At 38.2% G+C, this 19,137-nt stretch overlaps 1 protein-coding gene across 6 annotated transcripts in view; it reads left to right on the plus strand.

The window, feature by feature from the left end:
- Positions 1–17,147: 17,147 nt before the first annotated feature.
- FMO5 (flavin containing dimethylaniline monoxygenase 5) overlaps positions 17,148–19,137 on the plus strand; it is a 35,260-nt gene continuing 33,270 nt past the window's right edge. The window contains exons 1-2 of one of the 6 annotated variants that reach the window (XM_082459064.1): positions 17,148–17,556; positions 17,711–17,888. In XM_082459064.1, the coding sequence (XP_082315190.1) occupies positions 17,754–17,888 (135 nt within the window). In that variant the 5' untranslated portion in view covers positions 17,148–17,556; positions 17,711–17,753. The remainder of the gene's footprint in view (positions 17,557–17,710; positions 17,889–19,137) is intronic. The other 5 variants (XM_082459059.1, XM_082459062.1, XM_082459061.1 and 2 more) reach the window with 5 other exon arrangements.

A 19,137-nucleotide genomic window follows, 5' to 3' on the forward strand; every position in this document is an offset into this window, starting at 1 on the left:
TTGAGAAAAAAGAACAAAGCTGGAGGCATTACACGTCCTGATTTCAAACTACATTAAAAACCTATAGTAATCAAAGCAGTATGATACAAGCATAAAAAACAGACACATAGACCAAGGGAAGAGAGTGGACAGCCCAGAAATAAATGCATATGTATACAGTTAACTAATCTTTGACATGGGTGCCAAGAATATAGAATGGGAAAAGGATAGTATCTTCAATAAATGGTGTTGGGAAAACTAGATATCCACATTGCAAAAGGATGAAATTAGACCCCCATTTTATACCACTCACAAAACTAACTTGAAATGGATTCAAGACTGAAATGTAAGACCAGAAACGATAAAACTCTTTGAAAAAAACATAGGGAAAACCTCCTTGACATTGGCGTTGGCAATGATTTTTTTAGATCATCCAAAATCGCAAGCAACAAAAGCAAAAATAAACAACTGGGACTACATCAAACCAAAAAGCTTCTGTACAGCAAAGGAAACAATAAAGGAAATGAGAAGACAACCTACAGAATGGGAGAAAATATTTGTAAATCATATATCTGATAAGGGGTTGATATCTAAAATATATAAGAAACTCATGTAACTCAATAGGAAGAAAACAAATAATCTGATTAAAAACTGGACAAAGGATGTGAATAGATATCTTTCCAAAGAAAATATACAAATGGCCAACAGATAGATAAAAAGGTGCTCAACGTCAATAATTATCAGGGAAATGCAAATCAAAACTACGATGAGCTATCACCTCATACCTGTTAGAATGGCTATTATCAAAAGAAATATATGTAAGAAATAACAAATGAAATGTTGGCAAGAATGTGGCAAAAAGGGAACTCTTGTACACTGTTGGTGGGAATGTAATTTTGTACCGCTATTATGGAAAACAGTATGGAGGTTCCTCAAGAAATTAAAAATAGAACTATGATAAGATCCAGAAATCCCACTTTTGGGTATGTATCTGAAGGAAGCAAAATCAGTATCTGGAAGAGATATGTGCACTTCCATATTCATTACAGCATTATTCACGATAGTCAAGATATGAAAACAGCCTAAGTGTACACCAAAAGGTGAATGGATAAAGAAACTATGTTATATATACATACAATAAAATATTATTCAGCCATAAAAAGGGAATCCTGTCATTTGTGACAACATGGGTGAACCTAGAAGGCATTATGCTAGGTGAAATAAACCAGAAGGGAAAGATAAGTATTGTATGCTATCACAAATAGTAGGATGTGGAATTATTATATGTGGAATCTGAAAAAAAAAAAGTTGAGCTCATTAAAACAGAATAGATCGGTGGTTACCAAGGGCTAGAAGGTAGGGGAAATGAGGAGATGTTGGTCAAAGGGTATAAAATTTCAGTTATAAGATGAATAAGTTCTGAGGATCTAATGTACAGCATGGTGACTATAGTTAATAATTCTGTATTGGATAGTTGAAATTTGCTAAGGAAGTAAATGTTAAGCTTTCTCACCACACACACACAAAAGGTAACTATGTTAGGTGATGGATGTGTTAATTAACTTGATTGTGGTAATCATTTGACAATGTATAAATGTAGCAAATCATCGTGGTGTACACTTTAAATATATATAATTTTATTTGTCAATTATACCTCAATTAAGCTGGGTGGTGGGGCGTGGAAATCTGAGTGCAGGTTTACATATGGACATAAGTTTCAACTCCGTTGGGAAATACCAAGACTCACAATTGCTGATGGCTGGATGTATGTAAAGTTTGTAAGAAACCTTCAAAGTGGGTGTACCATTTTGCATTCCTGCCAGCAGTGAAAGAGTATCTGTTGCACCATAACCTTGACAGCATTTGGTGTCATCAGTGTTCTTGGTTTTTGGCCATTCTCATAGGTGTGTAGTGTTATGCCACTGTCACCTTAATTTGCATTTGCCTGATGACATATGATGTGGAACATCTTTTCATATGCTTTTCAATCGTGAGTCTTAGAATTTGCCATCTGTATATCTTCTTTGGTGAGCCTTGTTCTTTTTCAGGTGCCTTGGCTAAGATTTTAAAATCAGCTACACACACACAGACACACGTGTACACACACTACACATTGAGATTCTGATTGGCATTGCATTGAATCTGAAGACTAAATTGCAGTGACCTGACATCCTTGCAATATTGACTCATAACGCATAAACATGTTATCTCACTCCATTACTTTAGGTCTCTTTAATTTCTTCCAATATTTTTTCCCACTTTCTGCATAGAGGACTTGTATATCTTTGGTTAGGTTTATTCCCAGGAATTTGATATCTTGATATGGTATAAATGGTAGAAATTTAAAATTTAAAAATTTTCACTTCATACTCTTTTTAAAAGACTATTTGCTGTTTAAAACAATAATACTGTCAATGTATTATGGGGTTCATAACATGTTGAAGTAACATATATGACAATGATAACACAAAATTCAGGAAAGATAAATAAAATTATAATTATATGGTTGTAAGGCTCTTATGTTGTTTGTGAAGCAATTAAGTACTAATTCAAGATAGTAATAAATTAAAGATGTATATTGTAATCATTAAGGTAACTACTAAATATATAAGAACTATATGTAAAAAGACAATAAAAGAGGAAAAATGGAGAACTAAAACATACTTGACTAACCTGAAAGAAAGCTGGAAAAGAGGAACAAACAAGTAACAGATGGAACAAATTAAAAACACAAATATGATATATTTAAAGCTAACCATATCAGTAATCACAAAAAATTTAAAGGGACTAATAACTCTTTAAAAGAAAAAGATTGTCAGACTATATTTTTAAAAAGAACCAACAATATCCTGACTACAAGAGATACACCTTAAACATAATTGATTTAAATATAAGTAATTGGAAATAAAACATGGGAAGAGATACTCCGTGAAAACAGTAATCATATGAAAACTGATATGGCTATATTATTAATGGTCAAAATAGATGTTAAGGAAGAAGTAACAGAGAAAAAAAGGAAATTCATAATAATTAGAAGATCAATTCCATAGGAGAAATACATAATCCTAAATGTATATGCACCTAATAATATAACTTCAAAATTTATGAAGCAAAAAATTGACAGAACTGTATGGGAAAGACAAATATAGAATTAGAATTGGAGATTTTAACATACCTCCTCAGTAATCAATAGAACAAGAAGACAAAATATTAGTAAGGATATAGAACATTTGAGCAACAATACTAAGCAACTTAACTGACACTTGTAGAAAACTGTACTCAACAGCTGTAGGTTGCTCCATCTTTTCAAGTGCTTATGGAACAATGAACAAAATATATCATATGCTGAGCCATAAAACTAGTAATCAATTTCAAAGGATTAAAATTATACAAAATATGTTCTTTAACCACAGAAAAATTAAACCAGAAATCAATAACAATAAGATATCTGTTACCAAGCCAAAACGTGGGTCCACTAGCCTGGTGGGTTGTGGTGAGGGAAAGTGCAGCATTTATTGTAAGGCGCCATATAAGGAACCCGGGACACCTAGTGCTCAAAAAGCCTGACCTCCCCAATGGGTTTCAGCAAGGCATTTTTAAAGGTAAGGTAAGGGAGGGGCATCCCAGGGTATGTGATGAGCTCCTGCCGAATTCTCTGATTGGTTGATGGTGAGGTAACAGGGCGGTGTCACAGGGGTTAACATTATCAATCCTCAGGCTCCAGTAGGTCTGCGGGCTACGTGCCCACAGTCATCAAGTAGTTAATTTATTCCATTTGGTGCGGGTTTTAGCATCTATAAAACAACTCAGGAACTGTGTGTCAGATACAATCATCTAAGTACAATACTTCAGAGGAGCTAAAGCAGAGGGTATAGGGAAGAGGTCTGTTCAGGGGAAGGACCCATAGGATCCTGTTTGGTTACATATCTAGAAAATCCCAAATCATCTGGAAATTAAGTAACTTACTTCTAAGTAACTGATTCATCAAAGACGAAATTACAATAGAAATTAGAAAACATTTTGAAAGTAACAGTAATGAAAATACAACATATCAAAATTTGTGAGACACAGCTAGAGTAGTTCTTAGATGGAAATTTGATGAACTAATTATCTAGCTCAACAAGGTACAAAAAAGAGAAGGTAGAAAGAAAGAAATAAAATCAGAGATTAATGAAATAGAAAAGAGATATAAAACAGAGAAAGTCAGGGACTTCCCTGGTGGCACAGTGGTTAAGAATCTCCCTGCCAATGCAGGGCACACGGGTTCGATCCCTGGTCTGGAAAGATCCCACATGCCGCGGAGCAACTAAACCCGTGTGCCACAACTATTGAGCCTGTGCTCTAGAGCCCGCGAGCCACAACTACTGCAGCCCTTGTGACTAGAGCCCGTGCTCCACAACAAGAGAAGCAACCACAATGAAGCCTGCGCACCGCAACAAATGGTAGCCCCCGCTCGCCGCAACTAGAGAAAGCCCGCACCCAGCAACGAAGACCCAATGCAGCCAAAAATAAATAATTAAAATAAAAATTTAAAAAACTGAGAAAGTCAATGAAGCCAAAAGATGGTTCTCTGAAAAGATTAATAAAATTGATAGAATTGATCAAGGAAAAGAGTAAGAGAGAAAACAGATGTACCTAATATCAAGAATGACAGAGGTAACATCACTATAGATGCCACATACATTAAAAAAATAATATGAGGGTTCATGAACAACTTTATGTCAATAAAGTTGACAACCTAGATGAAATGGGCAACTTTTTAGAAAAACACAACTTACAGAAATTTTGAATAATCCTGTATCTTTTAATGAAATTAAGTCCATAATTTATAACATTCCAACAACAAAAACACCAGATCCAGATGGCTACCCTGATAAATGCTACCAAACTTTTAAGGAAAAAGATGAACAATTCTACACATAATCTTTCAGAGAGGCCAGCATAACCTTGATACCAAAATCTATCAAGGACATTACAAGAAAAAAAAATTACAGAGTAATATCCCTTAAGAATACAGGTGGAAAAAAAATCCAAATGAAATACTAACAAATCAGATACAGTATTATGTAAGAACCATACATATCATGGTCTTGTGAGTTTATTTCAGAAAGACATAGCTGGCTTAACACTTAAAAAGTCATTCAATATAATTTTAACAATGTCATCATCTTAAAAGATACAGAAAAAGCATTTTATAAAATTCAGAACCCATTCATAATAAAAACTATTAGTTGACTAAGAATAGAGAGAAACTTCCTCAATTTGATAAGATTATTTACCTAAAACATACAAATAATATCATACTTAATGGTGAAATACTGAATGCTTCGCACTTACAAGATAAGGATGTCTGTTATCACCACTTATATTCAACATTGTATTGGAGTTCCTGCCAGTGCAATAAGGAGAAAAAAAAAATTTTTTTGTTGCAAAGGAAATAGTAAAACTATCTTTATTCATAAATGGCATGATTGTGTACATAGAATATCCAAGGAATCTACAAACTACTAGAAGTAATAAGTGAATTTAGCAAGGCCATGTGATATAAAGTCAATATACAAATATCAGCTATATGTCTTTATACTTGCAGCAAACAATTGAAATATGAAAGTGTAAAAATAATACCATTTACAATAGGATTTAAAAAATAATAAGGTACACAGGACTAAATAAAATGCAGAAAATTCTACAGTGAAAATCATAAAACAAGGAGAAATCAAAGAAGACCTAATAAAAGAAGAAATAGCCTATTACATGGAATAAGGTTTAATTGTTATGATGTCACTTCTCCCCAATTGGTCTATACATTCAATGCAATCCTAATCAGAATGCCAGCAGGCTTTTTTGGTAGAAATTGATAGGCTAATTTTAAAATTTAAATGCAATTGCAAAAAACCCTAGAAAGTCAAAATCATCTTTAAAATAAAGATGGAGGATTTATGCTACCAATTTTCTAATTTTACTATCAAGGCAAGTAATTAATACAGTATGGTATAGGCATAAGGATAAACAAATAGACCAATGGAACAGAATAGAGTCCAGATATAGGCTCACACATATATTGTTACTTGACCAATGAAAAAGACACCAATGCAATTCATAGGGAAAGAAAGGTCTTAGAATAAATGGTGTTGGTAGAATACAGCATCCAGATAGAAAAAAATAAACCTTGACTCTTACACTCATACCATTCAGAAAAAAATTAATTTAAAATGGATTGCAGGGGACTTCCCTGGTGGTCCAGTGGTAAAGAATCCACCTTCCAATACTGTGGAGGCAGGTTTGATCCCTGGTCAGGGAACTAAGATCATGCGGCAACTAAGCCTGAGTGCCACAACTACTGAGCTCGCGCCTCAAGAAGAGAGCCTGCGTGCCGTACACTACAGAGCCCATGCGCCCTGAAGCTTAAGCGCCACAACTAGAGAGGGAAAACCCACATGCCACAACTAGAGAGAAACAACTAGAGAGAAGCCCGCATGCCTCAGTGAAGATCCCGCATGCCGCAACTAAGACCCGACAGCCAAAAAATAAAGAAAATAAATTTTTTAAAAAATGGATTGCAGATCTAAATGTGAAATCTAAAATATAAATCTAGCTGGAAACACAGGAGACTATATGACTATATGAGGAGTAAGCAAAGATTTCTTAAATAAGAGCAAAAAGTACTAACCGTAAAGGAAAAAATGACAAAGTAGATTTCATCCAAATTTAAAACTTCTGCTCATCAATAAACACAATTAAGAAAGTGAGGGACTTCCCTGGTGGTGCAGTGGTTAAGAATCCGTCTGCCAGTGCAGGGGACACAGGTTCGTGCCCTGGTCCGGGAAGATCCCACATGTCGCAGAGCAACTAAGCCCGTGTGCCACAACTACTGAGCCTGCGCTCTAGAGCCTGCAAGCCACAACCACTGAGCCTGCATGCCACAACTACTGAAGCCCACGCACCTAGAGCCTGTGCTCCACAGCAAGAGAAGCCACCGCAATGAGAAGCCTGCTCACTGCAACGAAGAGTAACCCCCACTCTCTGCAAATAGAGAAAGCCCGCGCACAGCAGTGAAGACCCAACACAGCCATAAATAAATAAATAAATAAATAAATATTTTGAAATAAATATATCTGCAAAGAATTTGTAACTGGCTTGTACAAAGAACTCTTACAACTCAATAATAAGACCACTCAGCTTTTTAAAAACAGGCAAAACGTTTTCACAAACACTTTGCAAAGAAGATGTACAAATGGCCAAGAAATTGAATGGAAAGAGGTTCAATGTCATAAGTCATCAGGGAAATTCAAACCAAAAACACCATGAGATAATACCACACACCCACAAGAATGACTAACAGTACCAAGTGTTGAGAGGCTATGAAGCTACTGGAACTTTTATATATTACAGGTGAGTGTATAAAATGGCACAACCTCTTTTGAAAACTTTTTGGCAGTTTCAACTAAAGTTAAACATAAACCTACCCTATGACCCAGCAATTGCACTCTTAGGCACACAAGAAAAATGAGAGCAGACGTCCACAAAAAAGACTTGTTCAAGAATAAAACACCTTCTTCATTACACCAAAAAGTGGAAATAATCCAAATATTCATCAATAGGAGAATGGATAAACAAATTATATATTCATACAAATAAAAAGAGCAACATACTGATACACACAACTACCTGGATAAATGTTTGTTTTTTTTTTTCTGGATAAATCTTAAAAACACTACATTGTGTAACGATTCCAAGCACAGAGAGTACATACTATATAATTCTATTTATATGAAGTTTGAGAACAAATAAAAGCATCAGATGTTAACTAGACTTATTTTGGTTATCATTTCACAATATACAAATATCATTCAGATGCACAAGTGTTGTACACCTGAAACTAATATGTTGCATGTCAGTTATACCTCAGTCATAAAAAACAAACAAAAACAAAAGGAAACAATGCTTACCTCTGGAGGTGGATATTGGCTGGGAAAGTGCACAAGAAAACTCTCTATAGGACACCTCTGCTCCACATCCTTCATTACAGTCATTCTACCTCTGAACCATACCTAGAATCATCTCCTTCTCATGATCTCCACTGTCCCCACCCTAGGAGAAGTCTCAACTGTCTCTGATGTGCAGGCCACAAGAAGGACCCTGTGCCTGAGGAGCGAATGGGAGGACAAGAACCCCCAGAGACTCATCAGATATGAGTGCTGTTCTTCTCTATGTGAATGAGCCATTACCACAAGACTTCCATTCCTACTGATCCAGAATTTTAACTGATTTTCTTTTGAGCTTCAGTTGGTTATTACAATATTTCCATTGCCTTAACCATGGAAAATGACATTGTTTCTATGGGAAAATGTATACTGATTTTCAACAATTGATTAAAATTGTTAAAATTGATTAACTTTTTAGAACCCAGTCATTTCTTCATTGGAGATTTTCCTCTTGTTTTTTATGGTATTTTTAAGTATCTCTAAATCTTTTTAATGGGTTTATTTTCTGCATTTCCAATCATCTTTGAAAATCACGAAGGGCAGGCTCTTCCATTACTTGTGTTTGTGTGTTAGAGCATGGCATGCAGCACTGGATACACAGGAAGCACAGCTGAAATGGAGCAGGACCCTGTGGTCCTCCCCCCACCCACCATGTCCTCTGCCTGCCTTTTGTCTGTAGAAAAACTTGAGTCAAAGTTGAGCCTGTATATACTCACTTGCAAATTTGCAGTTAGCCTAAACAGAGAAAATTTGAGTCAAGGTTTAAAACATTTTACAAGTAATTTAAACACAACATAAAACATATTTGCCACGTTTAAAAGTAATTAATTACAAAACACAATTAAAGTAGTAGAGCATTAAAATTACATTTTAAAATATGAAGTTTTAAAAGTAATTCTTGTATTGTTCTGAAATTGTAAAACTGATTCAGTAGGGAGAGATTAATATTCAGTTTATAAAAGTATTCATCAGTTTTCCTATAACTAGGCATCTCTAATACATTAAAATTATTCAAGTAATTCATTTATAAGTTAAAATTCCAATATGTAAAAAGGTTGCATTAAAACACTCTTTTCAGAATTTTATTTTTAAAAGTATTATCATAGTGTAAGTTCACATTTATAACTGAAAACCTTTTTTATTAATTTATTTATTTTTGGCTGCATTGGGTCTTTGTTGCTGCACGTGGGCTTTCTCTAGTTGCGGCGAGTGGGGGCTACTCTTTGTTGCGGTGCGCGGGCTTCTCATGGCGGTGGCTTCTCTTGTTGTGGAGCACGGGCTCTAGGTGCGTGGGCTTCAGTAGTTGTGGCATGTGGGCTCAGTAGTTGTGGATTGAGGGCTCTAGAACGCAGGCTTAGTAGTTGTGGCACACGGGCTTAGTTGCTCCGCGGCATGTGGGATCTTCCCGGACCAGGGCTCGAACCCGTGTCCCCTGCACGGGCCGGTGGATTCTTAACCACTGCACCACCAGGGAAGCCCTATAACTGAAAACTTTTATGAAAGATATCAGTCTTTAAAAAGTTACAGGTCCAAAGAATATTGATACTAATATTAATTAGGGTTGTCTAAACAGCTGTAAAAAGCAAAATTAAAAACTCGATAGCACAAACAAAATAGCAGTTTACTTATCTCTCATGTAAGAGTCCAAGATTAATAGATCCATATTAGAAGATCCAGTCATTTAGGACCCCAATCTGATGGTGGACCTACTTCAGTACATAGTTCCCAAACACCTCTCTAGTTATCATTATTCTAGGCTACAGGAAAGAAGAGTGAGCAGAAGTCCAGGGCAAACCATTGTCTTTTAAACAGGTTAGGCAGAACTTAGTGAGAACTTAGTCATATGGCCACATGCAGCTGCAAGGGAAACTGGGAAATACTGTTACTATTTGGGCAGCCCCATGCCAGCTACAGTCCTATAATGCTGTAATAGGAGGAAAACAGATTTTAATGAAGAGTTAGCAGTGTCTGACACCCCTCTAGCCACTAGAATTCTGTGTTCATTCTTCTCCTGATATGCTCATACCCTCCCCAAGGGAGACAACTCCAAATTCCATCCAGGTGCTACATCCAGCTCAAATTCTGGGATCTCTGGGTGACTTGCAATCATCGCCCTCAGACTCAGATTGGCTTTTTGTGGTCCAGCAACTCATTAACTCAAAGGAAGTCACTTACTTCTCCAACACCCGATAAACCATGGTCTAATAGAAACAGGATGGTTATATGAGAACTTCTTGTTCTTTAGTATTCGGTGGCCCCTCCACTGCCATAAATCTTGGGGAGGGATAAGACAAGAGGTAACTGGAAAAAAACCAAAAAACCCTGCTTTTTCTTTCTAGGAGAAAGTAGCCTTAGACAGCAGAAAAGATATTTGGTGGCAAAAGACATTCTATTTCATGGTATTTGACGGTGAGGACACTAGTTAAATAAGGGATTTCTGGAGCAAAGTGAGAAGAGAATCCAGAACAAAAGTAAATAGTAGCTTTTTTTTAAAGAAAAATATGAACTTTTTGATTAGCTCATCTTGAGATGACTATTGAGAGATTAATGACATTTTGATAAATAAGAACCATATCAAAAAGAGAGAACTACATCGAAAAACAAAAACTTTTTTTAATTACTCAGAAATATATATAACTCCATCCTTAAGCTTCTTTCCCTTTATTCTCCCATTAGGCTATGTTGATGTCCTGTGTTCCCCACTGTGTGTCTGTGTTTATGTGTGTGTGTGTTCATATAATTCAGACCATATTTTGAGCAGGAGTCTTCCTGATGGAGCCAAATGATTTCCAAAACCAAAGATCTATTTTTAAACATACTTTAAAGTAGTTGAAATAAGGCAACAGCTAAAAGCAGTTCAACTAAAGTGTAAACTGTAAAGGCAGGAGTTAGGCAAAGAAAAGGGATGCAATAGAGAGATGAGAAATGGACAAAGGACTTGTGGCTAAATAAGATGTTAAAATATTCTCATAAAGGAGAGTATATATAGTGATTGAAGCCCAGGCCTGAAGCCAGACTGCCAGGTGTACCTACCTGCCTTTTCACTTACTTGCAAGTAAGTAAGAACTTGATAGTACTTACTTGAAAGTACAAGTACTTTTTCTTACTTGATAGTACTTGGAAGTACTTGATAGTCCTTTCTTCATGGGGTTGCCGAGAGGATTACGTGTGTGCATTCCCAAAAGATACGATCCATTCCCATTGTATCTTTTGCACCATATAAGGTAAACCCTTGAGAAATAACCCATTGGTCTGGAAGGATACTTTCGGGGTGAGGTCACTAAGTCAAAACCAGGTCAGTAAGTCAAAACCCAGTGCTGGAATTATTGGCATCAAATCATCTTCAGCAAGGTTGACTAAGGGAGTAATATAAGGCGCACAAAGATGCATGGCATCGGTCACAACCCAGCTCTCCCAGAACCCCTTACACCTGTCAAAATAGACTCCTGGGTTGAATAAGCCCTGATTCTGACCCAGTGTATGAAATCCTATATCCATTACATTGGTCTTTTCTGAATAATTCGAAAAATTTGTTACATTTTAAAAGTGGATATTTTGTGTTTGTAATCACACAGGCAACTGTGTGAGAAAAGTTCTTTTTTTACAGTATTTTTATTTTTTTGAAATTATGTTCGTGTTTCAGTCTTCTCTACTAAACTATAAACTCCTCTAAGTAGGAAACTTAATGCCCTCACTCCCCACCGTACCCCAGCACCCAGCTCAGTGCATGGGTATTTTAAGTAAATTTCTTCCCGTAGCACAGAACCAAAGATCCAATTTGTGGGGTTGGGGGTTGGGTTGGAGAGGTGGATGAGGGGCCGGGATGTGTTTTAACAGATCTCCTGAAAGATAGATGTTCTCCGCTTAAGCTTTTGGAACAAGACTTGCTTCGCGGTTGTTGGTGACAGTTTCCCTTCACCAGTAGGAGTTTGTCACTATAAGACAACACCAGGAAGTTAAAAGTGAATGGGGAGTTCCGGCAGAGAGCGCGGTGAGAAGCGGATCGCGGCCTTCTAGCCCGGGGCCCTCCAGGCCCTCCGGCCTCTGGTCGGCAGGTGAACTGGGGGACCCCCGGGACAGGCTCAGGCTGTGTCTTGCCGAGCCCCAGAGCCCTCGCCGCAGCAGCCCACTGGCAGGGCCCGAGCCTGGAAGCAGCAACGAACTTCTCCCCCACCCCCACGTCCGCGACCTAATGGCGGCGGCCCCTTGGAGCCCAGATCCCGCCCACCGCCGGGTCTCTTGACCCCACGCTGCAGGGGTTAGGCGAAGCCTCCCGGCAGGCCACCGAGGACGTGGCGCCTTTGGGCGTCGGGCGTGGCAGGGCGAGAAGAATGGCGGCCACTGGAACGCCGCGGAGGGCCCTTAGAGTTTCGAGGGCCCGGGAAGGGGGGTCTGCATGGACGCCAGCTCAGCCACCCTTAGGCCTTGGAGCCCGCGCGGATCCGGGACCTGAGGTGACCTCTCTGTCCCAGTTGGACGAGACCTCACCTCGTCCGGAGAACTACGGACAAAGGCCTGAACGGGCCCGGAAGGTGAGCGGAGCCCCGGTCGACGACGGGTGGAACGTTAGCGGGTCATCGGGCGGTTGGTCGTCGTTCTACCAAGACTTCGATGTCGGAAGATAGAAATGGTAGAATAACGTACCACATGCGGCCAATAGGAAGTGCCCGCCACCCTTTGGGAAGATTTACTGGCCGTTTATAGAAGGCCTGTGTATATAATATGAAAAAGCTGCTCTCAACTTTCCCGTCAACCTTTCGAAAGAAAACTTTTCGCTACATATAGGCCTTCTAGATGTGAAGAGGTTGCCGACGTATGATAGAGTTAAAGTCACATGTCTTGTAAATGCCCATTTGTTTCTTTAAAAAAACCGTAGAAAAGAAATGTCTTCTGGAAATGACTTTTCGAAATGGAGTTGTTTGACCACCTCTAGAGGCGACATCAGGAGCCACAGAGGTCCACGTTTGTCCAGTGGGTTGAGGACATGGAATGGCAGACGTTGAGGAGGAAGAAAAGAAGGTTCTATGCCAGACTGGTCACAGTTAGAAGACTTTTCCATGTTAGAACCATTGTTTTGTGTGTGCATTTTATTCCTTACTACTGTAATGTAGTTGACAATAAGTACTTTTTTGAAATATCTAGTCTTTCTAGATGTTCTGAAGTGCCTGATATATGTTCAAAGTAGAGGTAGTAAAAAGACATTTTGTAAATATCTTTTTGTTAAAATTCGTATGAAATGTTGTTTTGGGGGGGAGGGGTGGCCAAACCACCTTTTTGAACAGTACGCAGTATGCACTGTGTTTGTGCACTGGTTCAAGGTCGGGGAGAGGAGAAGGAAGTGCAGAGAGCTCTGTGCCAGTGTGTTTATAGTGAGGCAAGATTAACCATTGTCTTTTTTATGTTCCTGCATTTTGTTTCACTTTGCTGTGTATATAGTGTATATAATGGACAAATGAGTCCTAATTTACAACACCTAGTCTTTCTAGATGTTAAAGAGGTTGCCAGTGTATGACAAAAATAGAGTTAGTAAATAATACATTTTGTACATTTTGTGTTAAAATTTCTAGGAAAGACTGTCTTCTGAAAATTTGAGCATTATAGCCCTCTGGGTTGGAGGCGGGGGAGAGAGAGAAGGGGGTTGGTCTTAGAATGGCTAGAATGCTGGTATTTTGAAGACACTTTCAGATTATAACTGTTACATGTGTGCAGTTCGTTCAATACTGCTCTGTATATAGTGGACAAATTAAGTCCTTATTTGAAACATCTAGTCCATCTAGATGTTTAGAAGTGCCCAACGTATGTTAAATGTAGAGGTAGTAAAATATCACTTTGTAAATATCTTTTTGCTAAAATTCATAGGAAGTACTGTCTTTGGGAATGTTAAATGTTAAACCACCTCTCTGAACAGTATACTATTGTCTATACTTGTTCAGTGGTTTGGAGGAGGGAGGGAAAGAATTGCAAAAGGTAATATGCTAGTGTGTTCATACCTGGACGTTTTCATACAAAACCATTTTTTGTATGTTCATTTTGTTTTGCTGTGTATATAGTGTATATAATGGACAAATTGAGCCCTAATTTTGCAACATCTAGTCTCTAGATGTTAAAGGGGTTGCCAGTGTATGACAAAGTAGTTAGTAAAATTAGCACATTTTGTCCACTTTATTGAAATTCATAGGAAAGCTTGTCTTCTGTAAATGACTTTTGGATATGAATTTGTTCAACCATCTCTAAGCATTACACATGCATGTACTTGTCCACTGGATTGGCGGCGGAGAGAAGGAAGTGAGGGAGGAAATGGTTCAGGCCAAAATGGTCATATTTAGAAGATACCTCAGATTATAACCCTTGTTACATGTGTGCAATTTTATTTAACAGTGCTGTGTACATAGTGGACAAGTAAGTTCTTATATGAAATATCTATTCTTTCTAGATGTTTAGAAGTGCTTGATGTATTTAAAAGTAGTTTTAGTAGAATAATGCTTCTTGTAAATAGCTTTTAAAAACTGATGGGAAATACTGTCTTTGGAAATGGAATTGTTAAACCTCCTCTCTGAACAGTATACTCTGTGCTTGTTCATTGGGTTTAAGGAGGTGGGAGGGAAGATTGCAAAAGGCGTTTTGCTAGCAGTTACTAGAACATTGCAGCTTACCCATTGCTCTATATGTGACATGCATTTTGTTTAACTTTACTGTATATATTTTGTATATACTGGACCAATGGGTCCCAATTTTATAATATCTAGTTTCTAGATATTAAAGAGGTTGCCAATGTATGACAAAAGTAGAGTTAGTAAACTAACACATTTTGTACACTTTGTGTTAAAATTCATTGAAAGGCCGTCTTCTGAAAAGGACCTTTGGAAGTGAAATTGTAAATCACATCTAAGTGACACCTGTGCCTGTACTTGCCCAATGTTGGATGGATGGCCGAAAGGAGGTACTGGGAGAAATGAAGTGTTCTAGATTAGAATGTTCCTATGTAGAAGACACTTTCAGATCTAACCATTGTTACATGTGTGTAGTTTATTCAACACTACTGTGTATATAGTGGACAAACTTAAGTCCTTATTTGAAACATCTAGTCTTTCTAGATGTTTAGAAGTGCACAAAGTATGTTAAAAGTAGAGGTAGTGAAGTAACATATTTTGTAGATATATCCTTTTGTTAAAATCCATATGAAATACTGTCTTTTAGAAATGGAGTGATCAAAATGATCAAACCACCTCTCTGAGCAGTACACATTATTTTATTTGTGCTGGTTCAGGGAGAAAGAAGAAAGTGTAAAGGGCTTTATACCAAGACTAACCATTGTCCGGTATGTCTCTGCGTTTTGTTTTACTTGGCTGTGTACATAGTGTACATAAAGGACAGAGGTCCAAATTTACAACATCTAGTCTTCCTATATGTTAAAGAGGTTGCCAGTGTATGACAAAAATAGCCGATAAATACATTGTGTACACTTTGTGTTAAAATTCATAGGAAAGACTTCTGAAAACAACTGGAGGAAGTAAAATTGTTAAAATCCCCTCTAAGCATTACAGATGCTTATTATTCTTGTCCGCTGGGTTGATAGAGATGAGAAGGGGAAGCTTCTAGGCCAGAGTGTTCCTGTTTAGGAGACACTTTGTGACTATACCCTTTGTGTGCAGTTTCTTCAGTGCTACTACATGTATATATAGTGGACAAACTTAAATCCGTATTTGAAACATCTAATCTTTCTAGATGTGTAAAAGTGCACAACATATGTTGAAAGTAGAGAGTTAAAAGTAACACGTTTTAAGTATATTTTTTCTGTTAATTCATAGGAATGGTTGTATTGGGGGAGTGGAAATTGTTAAACTTGAGTCTTGGAGAGTAAGCTGACTATTCACTGGGTGGTGGGGAGGCGGGGAGCGGACAGGGAAGGAAGTACAGAGAAGGGATCTGTGCCCATGAGTCTTTAGACAAGTTCAGATTGTCTAACCATTGTTCTATTTGTGTGTTTTAGTTAATTGCTGTGTATTAAAGAATAAGCAAGTCCTAATGCCCAAAGTATATTAAAAGTAGAGGTAGTAAAATAACCCCTTAATAAATGCCCTTTTGTTGGTTTTTAGGAAGGGCTGTGTCTTCTGGGAGCGTCTATGTTAATCCACCTCTTGGAGCTAGATATAGTCCTGTACTTAGTCGCTGATATGCTGGAGGAGGGGTAAGAGGAAGGGTGAAGGGAAGGGCTCTTGGCTAATATCTCCATATCTAGAAGACAGTTTTAGGTTATAACCATAGGTCTAAATGTGCATTTTTGTAAAGTACCAATGCTTATTATGGACAAGGTTCATTCATTATTTTGCAACATCTAGGCTTTTTAGGAGTCCTGAGGTGACAATGTATGATAAAAAGTAGAGCTAGTGAATTAACCAATTTGTAAATATCTTTGTTACCATTGATAAAAAAGTAGCATCTTGGACATGGAATTGTTAAACCATCTGAGAAATGTACACCAGGACTTGTTCATTAGGTTGGCAGCAGAGGGGCAGAAGGAAGTATAAAAGGGAGGGAAGTATGTGGATCTGTTCCTTTTTATATTTTGATGATAACCATTGATGTGTGTGCATCTCTTAGCTGTACTATAGGAATACATTGTTAAGTAATTCAGTGGAAACATACCTCCTTGCTAATACTTTAATAGTTTAGATCAGATAATGAATTCTCTTAAAAGCATTATACTTTGGGTACTGTGTTGCTTTATGTCTCATTTTTAATTGAACGTTAAGGGAATGTAGTATTTTAAGCATAACTCTGCCAATATCTTTATCTAGAGGCCTGTTGCCATTTTTGTCTTTTCTGAAGTTTTTGTCGCCAAGAAAGGATTACATTTTTTTTCCTTCCAGATTGAGTTGGTGTAGTGTATTTTTGGTTATCAAAATACTCATAGCTTTGGGACTTTGAAGTGGTAAATATTCATGATGTGTGAAAAGCATGATACGTAACTGTATGATCTTAATTACATAAAAATGGATGCTTAGTTGTGTTTAAATACACAAACGAGACCTAGAAGGACACATCAGATGGTAAACTGCTTGTGATGATGGATGACTTTGTTTTTTGCTTCTTGTGTTCTTTGGTTTCCTATTATGCACATGTTAACTTTTAAGAAATAAATGTTATATTGAAAACCTTAAAAAAAAAAAAAAAAAAAGTGAATGGGAAGGGCGGGTGATGGAGATTCCGACCCCTAGGGTCTCCCCTGAGAGTAGCTCAGAGTGTGGGCAACTGCAGGTGAAAAACAGAGGTTATAGGGTTAATTTTTTCTGCCCAGAGCAGGTTTGGCCCACGTTTTATCCCCTGGGGGGGGGTAATGGGTGCTGCTGAGTGGGCGGTGTGTTGGCTGAAAGGAGGTGGAGCTGAACAGCCCCTCCACATTGGCTATTGCTGCTGTTTGTACTTTGTTGCTTTACATTTCTTTGCAAAGAGCTGAAAGTGCAGTGCCCTCCAGATCGCAGCAGGATCTGCCAGTGTTGGGGCAAAGGCAGCGAGGTCGGGTACCGCAGCAGAGCTCTCAGCTCTGGGTCTCAGCTCTGGGTCTTCCAGGCACAGGGCTCACCCATCCAAGGTGTAGAAGTTCCCGGTGGTCCACGAGGACACTGGAATCTGGGTTCCCCAAAGGCACCTGCTGTTGCAGCATTTATCTAAATGCCACATTCAAGCTCTTCTTTGAAAGGTGTTAACTGATGTGTGCTTTCTGTCTTTTGTCATCCTTTCTTTAGGACAGGTTACACTGACCCAGCCCGGTGAAGATCTCTGGAGACCATGACCAAGAAAAGAATTGCTGTGATTGGGGGAGGAGTGAGTGGGCTCACGTCTATCAAGTGCTGCCTGGAAGAAGGCTTGGAGCCCGTCTGCTTTGAAGGGACTGATGACATCGGAGGGCTGTGGAGGTTTCAGGTAAATCTCCTGGTTCCTTAATACTTGGAACTCTCGCCGTAACTAGGTGCATAAGATATTTTACCTCGTGTCAGGAAGTATGATGGGCTTCACAGTGATTAAACCTGCCAGACTTCAACCTGCTGACTTCCTCTCAGCAGCCATCACCTCAGGTTCTATGCAGGTTCCTCTTTCCCTACTCTGGCAGCAAAATGGGACTCAGCTATCACTCGTTTTTTCCTTTACTGATGTCTGTGAAAATGGCACAGAGATCATTTTCATTTACAGATCTTCCTTGATTTACAATGAGGTTACATCTTGATAAGCCCATCGTAAATTGAAAATATCCTGTTACAAATGTATTTAATACACCTAACCTACCTAACACCATAGCTGAGCCTAGCCTACCTTAAACGTGCTCAAAACACTTACGTTAGCCTACAGTCAGGCAAAATCATCTCACACAAAGCCTATTTTATAATAAAGTGTCGAATAGCTCATGTAATTTATTGAATGCTGTATTGAACATGAAAAACAGAATGGTTGTTTGGGTACAGAATGGTTGTAAGTCTATCAGTTGTTTACAGCCCTGATCCTTCCAGCTGACTGGAAGCTGCCACTGCCCAGCATCACCAGAGTATGATACAAAATATCGCTAACCGGGGAAAAGATCAAAATTCAAAACCCAAAGTGTGGTTTCTATTGAATGTGTATCACTTTTGAACCATTGTAAAGTCAAAATATCACAAGTTGGGCACTGTCTGTAATGAGTTTTGCTCCTATCCAGAAAAGGGTAACAATCTTGGTGGGGGGGTGTAGCAGAATGGCAGACATGTAAAGTGGTTGCTCTTGGTCTGCGTTCATCGGGAAGTGATCTAGAATACTGCTTACAACTCCTTCCAGAAATCCCCCTTTTCAATCTCTTCTAACATTACTGTTTTTTTTTCTTTTCTTTCTTACCTTTCTTCCTTTGTTGCTTCCTTCCTTCATTACTTTAAACAGTTCTCTAATGATTCTAGTGCTTGAATAGGATATAAAGTCTGGCTGCCTTCCTTGCTTTGCACTTTTCCTTCACTTGAGAAATCAAAGCAGTAGTCCTGTCTTCAGGGAAAGGCAGAGGGCACCTGCAACTGGGTTTTCTTGTCCTTGCACAGACTCAGTTTTAAAGTTGAGTTGCTTTAATATGTACACCCAACCCTGCAACTTGTTACTAACAGTTAAGGTATCTTCTTACTTAAATGATAGTTAAGCTTATTATATGTCAAAGAAT

This window comes from Balaenoptera physalus (genome assembly GCF_965194825.1).
Source record: "Balaenoptera physalus genome assembly, chromosome: 1".
Classification (NCBI taxonomy): Eukaryota; Metazoa; Chordata; class Mammalia; order Artiodactyla; family Balaenopteridae; genus Balaenoptera; species Balaenoptera physalus.